Source organism: Colobus angolensis, unplaced genomic scaffold (assembly GCF_000951035.1).
Source record: "Colobus angolensis palliatus isolate OR3802 unplaced genomic scaffold, Cang.pa_1.0 Scaffold60, whole genome shotgun sequence".
Lineage (NCBI taxonomy): Eukaryota > Metazoa > Chordata > Mammalia > Primates > Cercopithecidae > Colobus > Colobus angolensis.
Window position 1 is genome coordinate 1,660,637 of NW_012119599.1, and position 9,965 is coordinate 1,670,601.

A 9,965-nucleotide genomic window follows, 5' to 3' on the forward strand; every position below is an offset into this window, starting at 1 on the left:
CGGCCCTGTTCCCCGCAGCCGCCTGGACCCCGCCAAGGTGCTGGGCACCGCGCTGTGCCCACGCATCCATGAGGTGCCCCTGCTGGAGCCCCTCGTGTGCAAGAAGATCGCCCAGGAGCGGCTCACGGTCCTCCTGTTTTTGGAGGACTGCATCATCACTGCCTGCCAGGAGGGCCTCATCTGCACCTGGGCCCGGCCGGGCAAGGCGGTGAGTGCCCCATGCCAGCCTGCCGGGGACCTGGCAGGACCCTTGGTGGGAAGAAGCAGTCACTGGAAGAGAGAGGGCTTTGTTGCTGTCACAGCCTCTGGCTTCGTGGGGTGAGGGGAAGCCATGGAAATCTTAGTGTCTCAGAACAAGACCTCTCAGATCTTAGAGTGAGAGGGTCTAGCCCCAGGTGGCAGGCAGCAGAGAGAGGGGTGGGTGTGAGAGCCAGCTGGGAGACGGGGCGTCCCAGGCTGGCCGTCTGAAGGGCAGCAGATGGGCCCCGCATGACCAAGTCTTACTGCCCGTCACTCGAACCAAAATCTATTTCTATTGAACATCTGTTTTTTAAATGGTGAAACTTTTTTGAGTACTTCAGGCCAAAACTCTAGGGGCGAGCTCAAGCCTGTGGGTGTGGCTGCCAGCCTGGTTCTGGACTCAGGATCTGAGCCTCCTGCTGAAGGCACGGTCTGGGAATCCCAGCCTGGGTTCCAGTTCCACTCCCTGTGTGATCCCGGACAAGTCACTGCTCCCTCTGACCTCCAACTCATCACCTAAGTCTTAGAGCCTGTAGAATGGGCAGAGGGTGGATGCGTTTGCCTCCTGGGTGGGCTGTGACGTTGGAAAGGTCACAGTAGGCAAAGCAGGCCTGGCACCTTGTAAGTTCGGGGCTCGTCTTGGGTGTCTCAGCTCCTTAGGTCTTGGACTCAGCTGCCCAGGGTCCTGGAGGCCGTGGCTTGGTTCCTCAGATCCTCGGTTTTGGAATTGTAGAGTCCTGAGTCCCTAGAACTTGAGAGTACAGTCTGAGTGCCTCAGAGGCAAGAGTGGTGGGATTTGGGGAGTCTGGTTGAGTCCTCAAAGAGACCCCTCTGTCTCCCTAGTTCACAGACGAGGAGACCGAGGCCCAGACAGGGGAAGGAAGTTGGCCCAGGTCACCCAGCAAGTCAGTGGTAGAGGTAGGACTGTCCCTGAGTTCTTTCCCCAGCACCTCAGGGTCCCTCCCAAGTTAGAAGGGAGCCCCAGTTTCCCCCTCCCCTCACATCCCTACCCTTACCCCATCATCACTCAGGATCCGCCGAGGACTTTTGATTATTGAGTGAAAGTGCCGACTGCCAGGACAGGAAGCTAGCTAAGAAGCAAATTCCCAACCTAGAGCAGCGGCCTCTGGGGGTCTGGGGTGGACCCACGGGCAAGGCCTGGGTGGCAGCAGCTTTGGGGACTCTGGGCTGGCTCCCTCCCCTTGACACTGGCTGAAGTCCAGGTGGTCTCTAACCCCTCCCATCTCTCCCTCTCATCTTCCCCAGGGCATCTCCTCCCAACCAGGCAACTCCCCAAGCGGCACAGTGGTGTGAAGCCGTGGATATCGGGGCCCCCTACCCCATGCCCCCAGCCTCCTAGCCATAACCCTCCCTGCTGACCTCATGGATCAACGTATTAACAAGACTAACTATGACAGATGGACTGCTCCGGTCCCCCAACCTGCACAAAATTTGGGGGCCCCCCGACTGGCCCGGACACTGGGGGAATGTAATGGCCCTTGTGGCCTCAGCCTTGTCCCCCACCCACTGCCAAGTACAATGACCTCTTCCTCTGAAACATCAGTGTTACCCTCATCCCTGTCCCCAGCATGTGACTGTCACTCCTGGGGAGAGACTCCCCGCCCCCGCCACAAGAGCCCCAGGTCTGCAGTGTGCCCCTTAGTTGAGTGGGCAGGGCTGGGGGTGGTCCAGCCCTCACCCGGCCCCCACCCCAGCTGCCCTTGCTATTGTCTGTGCTTTTGAAGAGTGTTAAATTATGGAAGCCCCTCAGGTTCCTCCCTGTCCCCCAGGACCTCTTATTTATACTAAAGTTCCCTGTTTTCTCAGCGGCTCTGTCCCCTTCGGAGGAGGTGGTGTAGAGGACCTGTGTGTGTGCTCTGCGGTTCTAGGCAGTCCACTTTCCCCAGAGGAGGAGTGCAGGCCTGCTCCTGGCCCAGCGCCTCCCACGCCTTTTCCTAGCAGGAAAAGCCGGAGCCCAGGGAGGGAACGGACCTGCGAGTCACACAGCTGGTGACCCACACCAGCGACTGGAGCAGGGCCCTCTCAGGGAGAAGAGCATCCTGCCTGCGGCCAGGGCCCCTCATCGAAGTCCTCATCGGGTGTTTTTTAAATTCTCAAAACTGCCCAGAACCACATTTCCCAAGCCCTGCCCAGCTGGGACTCCTTGGTCCTTGCCTCTGGTTTCTCAGGCCTGGCCCTCTCAAGGCCCAGGCACCCCAGGCCAGCTGGAGGCCCCAGCTTCCACTCTGGAGAACGGTCCACACTGGAAAGAAGAGCTCAGATCCCTCCTGGCTCTCGGAGCCGCAGGGAGTGTCTGCCCGCGCCACCCTCCACCCCCCGCGATGTTTCTGTTTCTAATCCCAGCCTGGGCAGGAATGTGGCTTCCCGGCCAGGGGCCAAGGAGCTATTTTGGGGTCTCCTTTGCCTGGGGAGGGCTTGGCTCCACCACTTGCCTCCCCCAGGCTTTGGGCAGCAGGTCACCCCTGTTCAGGCTCTGAGGGTGCCCCCTCCTGGTCCTGTCCTCACTACCCCTTCCCCACCTCCTGGAAAAAAACAAAAAAAATGTAAAGCAGAGAGCCTGAGGGCTAAATTTAACTGTCCGAGTCGGAATCCATCTCTGAGTCACCCAAGAAGCTGCCCTGGCCTCCCACCCCCTTCCCAGGCCTCAGCCCATTTCTCCTACCCAGCCCCCAGCCCCTAGCCCCTAGCTCTGGAGCTTGTCAGGAGCAAGGCGGTGGTTGCTACTGGGTCACTCAGCCTCGACTGGCCCCGTTTTAGTAATGGGCAGGTTCCTCTTGGAATCCATCACACCTGTGGCTTCCTCTGTGCTCTACCTTTTTATTGGGGTGACAGTGTGAGAGCTGAGATTCTCCATCTGTCCCCTCTAGCACTGAAGGGTTCTGAAGAGCCTTGGAAGGAGGGAGCTTGGGGGGTGGCTTGTGAGGGGTTAAGGCTGGGAGGCGGGAGGGGGGCTGGACCAAGGGGTGGGGAGAAGGGGAGGAGGCCTCAGCAGCAGACAGAAGTGGCCAGAGAGGCCCAGGGGACAGTCAGGGACAGGCAGACATGCAGCCAGGGCTCCAGGGTCTGGACAGGGGCTGCCGGGCCCTGTGACAGGAGGACCCCGAGCCCCCGGCCCGGGGAGGGGCCATGGTGCTGCCTGTCCAACATGTCAGCCGAGGTGCGGCTGAGGCGGCTCCAGCAGCTGGTGTTGGACCCCGGCTTCCTGGGGCTGGAGCCCCTGCTCGACCTTCTCCTGGGCGTCCACCAGGAGCTGGGTGCCTCCGAACTGGCCCAGGACAAGTACGTGGCCGACTTCTTGCAGTGGGGTGAGTGCCTGCCCTCAGGGCTCCTGCAGATGGGGTGGGGGTGGGGCAGGAGACAGGTCTGGGCACAGAGGCCTGGCTGTTGGGGGGGGCAGGATGGCAGGATGGGCATGGGAAGATCCTCCCATCCTGGGGCTCAGAGCATGGACCTGGGTCCTGGGGCAACATTTCTCTGTCCTATGCCACCACCCTGGAGGGGCAGAGTAAGGTCAGCAGAGGCCAGGGTGGCTATGGCTATGACTCAGAGCCATGGCTTAGGAGTCACAGCAGGCTTCGCTGCCAACAGCCTCCCGTGGCCTCTCTGCACCCCGCCTCAGGGACAAGACCAGTGTCATGCTGGGAGCTCCCTCTCCTAGGACCCTCTCCCCAAAAGTGGGCTCTGTGGCCCACTCCCTTGGTTTCCTGCAGCCCGGGGCAAGCCAGGAGGGCCAGCATGGGGCAGCTGCCAGGGGCGCAGCCGACAGGCAGGTGTTCGGCGCCAGCCTCTCCAGCTGCCCCAACAGGTGCCCAGGCACTGGGAGGGCGGTGACTCACGTGGGCCCTGGGGGAGAACCAGCTTTGCAGACAGGCGCCACCAGTGCCCCCTCCTCTGCGATCCAGGAGGGACAACTTTGGGTTCTTCTGGGTGTGCCTCCTTTCGTAGGTTCTGCACCCACCCCCACCCCCAGCCCCAAAGTCTTGGTCCCTATGAGCCGTGTGGGTCAGCCACCATTCTCGCCACCCTGGCTCCCTGCATCCTTTAGTTCTCCTGGCCCAGGGCCTCCAACCTTCCAGCTGCCCCACAAAGCCCCTTCTTGCAAGGACTTTCCAGGGCCTGGGGCCAGGGCTGGAAGGAGGATGCTTCCACTTCTGCCAGCTGCCTTGTCCGCCCACCTCCTCCCCAAGCCCAGGACTCGGGCTCACTGGTCACTGGTTTCTTTCACTCCCAGCACCCTGCACCTCTGGCCCTCACGTGCTTGGCCCTCAGCGACTGGCACTTGGTCTTTGGTCTGTGTGTGACAAACTGTATGACACTTGTTTCCTGTTTCTCCACCTTCCCCTGCTTCCTCTTGTGTCCATCTCTTTGTGACCCAGGCCTGGTTCCTCTCCCTCCTCCTCCCATTTCACAGATGGGAAGGTGGAGGCCAAGAAGGGCCAGGCCACTCAGCCTCTGGAAAAACCTTCTCCCAACCTCCCGCAGCCCCTAATGACTCTCCTGGCCCCCCTTTAACAGAGGATGAAGTTGGGCTGGCAGGGTAAACTGAGACCGGGCGGGATAGAGGTCTGGCACTCCAGGGAGGAGCACTCCTTTTGTGGGCCGAGCTGCATCTTGCGGCCCCTCCCCTGCCAGGCCTGGGGCGGGGGAGGGGGCCTGGGTTCCTGCTGCCTTAAAAGGGCTCAATGTCTTGGCTCTCTCCTCCCTCCCCCGTCCTCAGCCCTGGCTGGTTCGTCCCTGCTGGCCCACTCTCCCGGAACCCCCCGAAACCCCTCTCTCTCCTCCAGAACCCACTGTCTCCTCTCCTTCCCTCCCCTCCCATACCCATCCCTCTCTCCAGCCTGCCTCCACTTCTTCCACCCCTGGGAGTCCGGGCCTCCCTGTCCCCATGGTCCCTAAGCCACAAGTCTCCACCCCAGCCGGTCCCCCACCCAAGCTGCCCTGTTTAACATTCCTAGTCATAGAACCTTGACTTCTGAGAGCCCCTGATTGTCGTCTGTAAACCAGGGGTGGGACTAAAGCCCTCCTCCTGGAGGACGGAGAGATGGGCTGGGCCAGAGCACTTGAGTCTAGGATGTGTGACCATGCCGGCTTTGTCTCCCTGTCCTGTTCCTTTCCCCAGCCCCAGATCCAGGGTTTCCCAAAGTGTGGTTCAAGAACCACCTGTATCTGAATCTAGAGGTACTGGATACTAACCCCACGTCTGGGCCATTACCCAGGACATTCTACATGAGAACGAGGGAGTAGGGCCCTGGCTGCACCTGAACTGTCACCTGGAGTCGGGTGGAGGACTGGAAGCCCAGGAAGGTGGAAGAACTGGGTCTTATTTCCTTCTCCCCTTGTTCTTTCGGGTCTGCCCTTCTGCAGACTTCCTTACCCCACCCTCACCGTCCTGCACACCCTTGGAGCCCTCTGGTCCAATGCCCTGTCCCGCAAAGGTGTCCCGCAAAGGGCTTCCCAGGCATCTCACTTCCATGGGAGGGCGGTTTTGGGTCCCCAGAACCTTACACAGTGTTTATGTGGGGAAGCTCTTGGGAAGCAGACAGTCCTAGGGTGAAGCTGAGAGGCAGAGAGAAGGGGAGACAGAGGGTGGGGCTTTTTCCCTTGTCTCCAGTGCCTTTTCTGGTGACCCTCGGTTCTTTTCCCCCACCACGCCCCCAGCGGAGCCCATCGTGGTGAGGCTTAAGGAGGTCCGACTGCACAGGGACGACTTCGAGATTCTGAAGGTGATCGGACGCGGGGCGTTCAGTGAGGTAAGCCCAACCGGACCGGAGCCCGACTTGACTTGTGGTGGGTGGGGCATAGGGGTTGGGGTGGGGCCTTAGAAATTGATGAATGACCAAGCCTTAGAACCTAGGGCTGGGCTGGAGGCGGGGCTTGGGACCAATGGGCGTGGTGCGGCAGGTGGGGCGGGGCCACGACTGTGTGCGGAAGGGGGTGGAGTTGGGTCTGGGCGAGCCCTTCTGTTTTCCCGCCGTCTCCACCCTGTCTCCCTGTCTTGGCCTCAGGTAGCGGTGGTGAAGATGAAGCAGACGGGCCAGGTGTACGCCATGAAGATCATGAACAAGTGGGACATGCTGAAGAGGGGCGAGGTGAGGGGCTGGGCGGGCGTGGGGGACTTTGAGGATCCGCGCCCTCTCTCCGGCTGCAGCTCCTCCGGGTGCCCTGCAGGTGTCGTGCTTCCGTGAGGAGAGGGACGTGTTGGTGAATGGGGACCGGCGGTGGATCACGCAGCTGCACTTCGCCTTCCAGGATGAGAACTACCTGGTGAGCTCCGGGCTGGGGTGACTAGGAAGAGGGACAGAGCCCGTGCTGTCGCTGGACAAGGAGGTGGGGAGAGGAAGCTCTAGGATTGGGGGTGCTGCCCACCACAAGTCTCCCACGCCTGTGGGAGAGTCTGTGTGCAGTAAGAGGGTGTGTCAGGTGGATGAGGGGCCTTCCTTATCTTGCAAGGGGATGGTGTTTCACTGCCCGTTTCTGGGGTGTTTTGGGGGACTCGTATAAAGATGTCTCTGCTGGGGGGGTCTCTTACCTGGAATGGGATAGGTCTTCAGAAATTCTAACGGGGCCACTGCCTAGGGAGGGAGTGTCTGGGACCTATTCTCTGGGTGTTGGGTGGTCTCTGAGTTCTCTTTCCCAGAACATCTCAGGGGGAGTGAATCTGCCCAGTGACATTCCAGGAAAGGTTTTTTGTTCGTGTTTTTTCCGAGGGGCAGGGCTGGGGGCCGCAGGTGGTCTCTGATTTGGCCCGGCAGATCTCTGGTTATCTCTGGGCTGGGGCTGCAGGTCTCTGCCCAGGGATGGGGAGTCTCTGGGAGTGGTTGTCCCGGCCATCCGTGATGGATCAGGGCCTCGGGACTACCAGCCACCCATGACGAACCCCTTCTCAGTACCTGGTCATGGAGTATTACGTGGGTGGGGACCTGCTGACACTGCTGAGCAAGTTTGGGGAGCGGATTCCGGCCGAGATGGCGCGCTTCTACCTGGCAGAGATTGTCATGGCCATAGACTCGGTGCACCGGCTCGGCTACGTGCACAGGTGGGTGTGGCATGGCCGAGGGCTAGGGCGAGGGGATAGCAAGCTTGTTCCCTGGCAGGGTTCTTGGAAGGTCAGAGCCCAGAGAGGCCAGGGCCTAGAGAGGGACTTCCTTGGTTGGGGCCCACTGGGGCGTGCCTGGGAGTAGGGTCCAGAACTGTAAAATCCCTACAGGGGCGGAACCCAAGGAAGTGGGGCCCCAGGTGGCAGTGCCCAGAGGGGCAGAGCCTGGCGGGACCGCAGAAGGGAGGTTCACTTATCCCACCCTTCTCCTTTCCTCGGTGCAGGGACATCAAACCCGACAACATCCTGCTGGACCGCTGTGGCCACATCCGCCTGGCCGACTTCGGCTCCTGTCTCAAGTTGCGGGCGGATGGGACGGTGAGCCAGGGCCCTGACCACAGAGCAACTTGGGCTGCTACTGAGGGATGGGAGGAGCAGAGTGTGGGGGCAGGACTGGATTTGGAGGGGGAAGGAGGAGGTGACCTGGGCCTAAGTGTGCATCTGTGTGGCAGAGCATTAGACCAGGCAGAGGGAGAGGCTAAGCATTTGGGGAGTGGTTGGAAGGAGGGCCCAGAGCTGGTGGGCCCAAGCCTCGCTCTGCTCCTTTTGGTCCAGGTGCGGTCACTGGTGGCTGTGGGCACCCCAGACTACCTGTCCCCCGAGATCCTGCAGGCTGTGGGCGGTGGGCCTGGGACAGGCAGCTATGGGCCGGAGTGTGACTGGTGGGCGCTGGGTGTGTTCGCCTATGAAATGTTCTATGGGCAGACGCCCTTCTACGCGGATTCCACGGCGGAGACCTACGGCAAGATCGTCCACTACAAGGTGAGCGTGGCCCCAGGGCGCCCTGGCCTCTCCAAGTAGGCGCTCCCCAACCATCACCTCCTCTCCCTCTCTCTCTGAGCAGGAGCACCTCTCTCTGCCGCTGGCAGACGAAGGGGTCCCTGAGGAGGCTCAAGACCTCATCCTGCGTCTGCTGTGTCCCCCGGAGACACGGCTGGGCCGGGGTGGAGCAGGCGACTTCCGGACACATCCCTTCTTCTTTGGCCTCGACTGGGATGGGCTCCGAGACAGCATGCCCCCCTTTACGCCGGATTTCGAAGGTGCCACCGACACATGCAACTTCGACTTGGTGGAGGACGGGCTCACTGCCATGGTGAGCGGGGGCGGGGTAGGTACCTGCGGCCCCTGCTCGACTGCGGGAACCTCCCCATGCTCCCTCCATAAAGTTGGAGTAAGGACAGTGCCTACCTCTGGGGTCCTGAATCACTCATTCCCCAGAGCACCTGCTGTGTGCCCATCTAGTGCTGAGGACCCAGCAGTGACCCAGACTTATAGTCCAGTGGGGAAACACAGACCAGTCTTCAGACAGTGAAGCCCCAGAATGATCAGGGCTGAGACAATGGAGTGCAGGGGGTTGGGGGCTCCTGACTCAGCAAGGAAGGTCCTGGAGGGCTTCCTGGAGTGGGGAGCTATCTGAGCTGAGACTTCGAGAGATGAGAAGCAGGAGAGGACTCCTCCTCCCTTGGGCCAGCTCTCTTCACCGTGTAACAAGCTGTCGTGGAAGGCTTGCTTGGCTCTGGGTGCCCTTTTGCTGGACAATACTGGGGATCCAGCACTGACCAGATCATCTCTGGTCCCTGCCCTCATCCACTTGCAGTCTAGAGAATTAGAGAATTATGGAGAGTGTGGCAGGTACCCTGAAGGGAAGCAACAGGATACAAGAAAAAATGGTGGGGCCAGGCGCCGTGGCTCACGCCTGTAACCCCAGTACTTTGGGAGGCCGAAGCGCGTGGATTGTTTGAGCCCAGGAGTTCGAGACCGGCCTGGGCAATGTGGTGAGACCCTATCTCTACAAAAATATTTTAAAAATTGGCTGGGTGTGGTGGCGCATGCCTGTATACTCAGCTCCCACGGAGGCCGACCTGGGAGGCTTGCTTGAGCCCAGGAGGTTAAGGCTGCAGTGAGCTGTGATTGTGCCACTGCACTCCAGCCTGAGCAACAGAGAGAGAGACTCTGTCTCAAAAATAAGATAAAATTAAATTGAAATTTAAAAATAGGCTGGGCTGCAGCTGGGCGCGCTGTGGCTCATGCCTGTAATTCCAGCACTTTGGGAGTCCGAGGTGGGTGGATCACGAGATCGGGAGTTTGAGGCCAGCCTGGCCAACATGGTGAAACCCCGTCTCTACTAAAAGTACAAGAAAAGTCGCTGGGCGTGGTCACGGTTGCCTGTAATCCCAGCTACTGGGGAAGTTGAGGCAGGAGAATCGCTTGAACCTGGGAGGCAGAGTTTGCAGTAAGCCAAGATCATGCCACTGCACTCCAGTCTGGGTGACAGAGTGAGACTCTGTCTCAAAAAAAAGAGAAAAAAAATAGGCTGGGTAAGATGGTTCACGCCTATAATCCCAGAACTTTGGGAGGCTGAGGCAGACAGGTCACTGGAGGTCAGGAGTTCAAGACCAGCCTGGCTAACATGGTGAAACCCTGTGTCTACTAAAAATACAACATTTAGCCAGGCTTGGTGGTGTGTGCCTGTTGTCCTAGCTACTCAGGAGGCTGAGGCAGGAGAATCGCTTGAACCTGGGAGGCGGAGTCTGCAGTGGGCTGGGATCGTGCCACTATACTCTAGGCTGGGAGACAGCAAGATTCTGACTAAAAAAAAAAAAAAAAA

At 59.9% G+C, this 9,965-nt stretch overlaps 2 protein-coding genes across 6 annotated transcripts in view; both read left to right on the forward strand.

The window, feature by feature from the left end:
- The window catches only part of DMWD (dystrophia myotonica, WD repeat containing), a gene marked incomplete at its 5' end in the record, with an annotated part of 9,178 nt that extends 6,343 nt beyond the window's left edge, over positions 1 to 2,835 (forward strand). Inside the window, 3 exons of the mRNA XM_011963152.1 lie at positions 8 to 208; positions 1,084 to 1,158; positions 1,507 to 2,835. Coding sequence (XP_011818542.1) covers positions 8 to 208; positions 1,084 to 1,158; positions 1,507 to 1,554 — 324 coding nt within the window. The remainder of the gene's footprint in view (positions 1 to 7; positions 209 to 1,083; positions 1,159 to 1,506) is intronic.
- Positions 2,753 to 9,965, forward strand: part of DMPK (dystrophia myotonica-protein kinase) — a 12,954-nt gene continuing 5,741 nt past the window's right edge. For 3 of the 5 annotated variants that reach the window (XM_011962978.1, XM_011962977.1, XM_011962979.1), the window contains exons 1-8: positions 2,753 to 3,566; positions 5,920 to 6,011; positions 6,267 to 6,350; positions 6,430 to 6,525; positions 7,149 to 7,297; positions 7,582 to 7,675; positions 7,913 to 8,119; positions 8,202 to 8,450. In XM_011962978.1, the coding sequence (XP_011818368.1) occupies positions 3,407 to 3,566; positions 5,920 to 6,011; positions 6,267 to 6,350; positions 6,430 to 6,525; positions 7,149 to 7,297; positions 7,582 to 7,675; positions 7,913 to 8,119; positions 8,202 to 8,450 (1,131 nt within the window). In that variant the 5' untranslated portion in view covers positions 2,753 to 3,406. Of the gene's footprint in view, positions 3,567 to 5,380; positions 5,440 to 5,919; positions 6,012 to 6,266; positions 6,351 to 6,429; positions 6,526 to 7,148; positions 7,298 to 7,581; positions 7,676 to 7,912; positions 8,120 to 8,201; positions 8,466 to 9,965 lie in introns of all 5 variants that reach the window. The other 2 variants (XM_011962975.1, XM_011962976.1) reach the window with 2 other exon arrangements.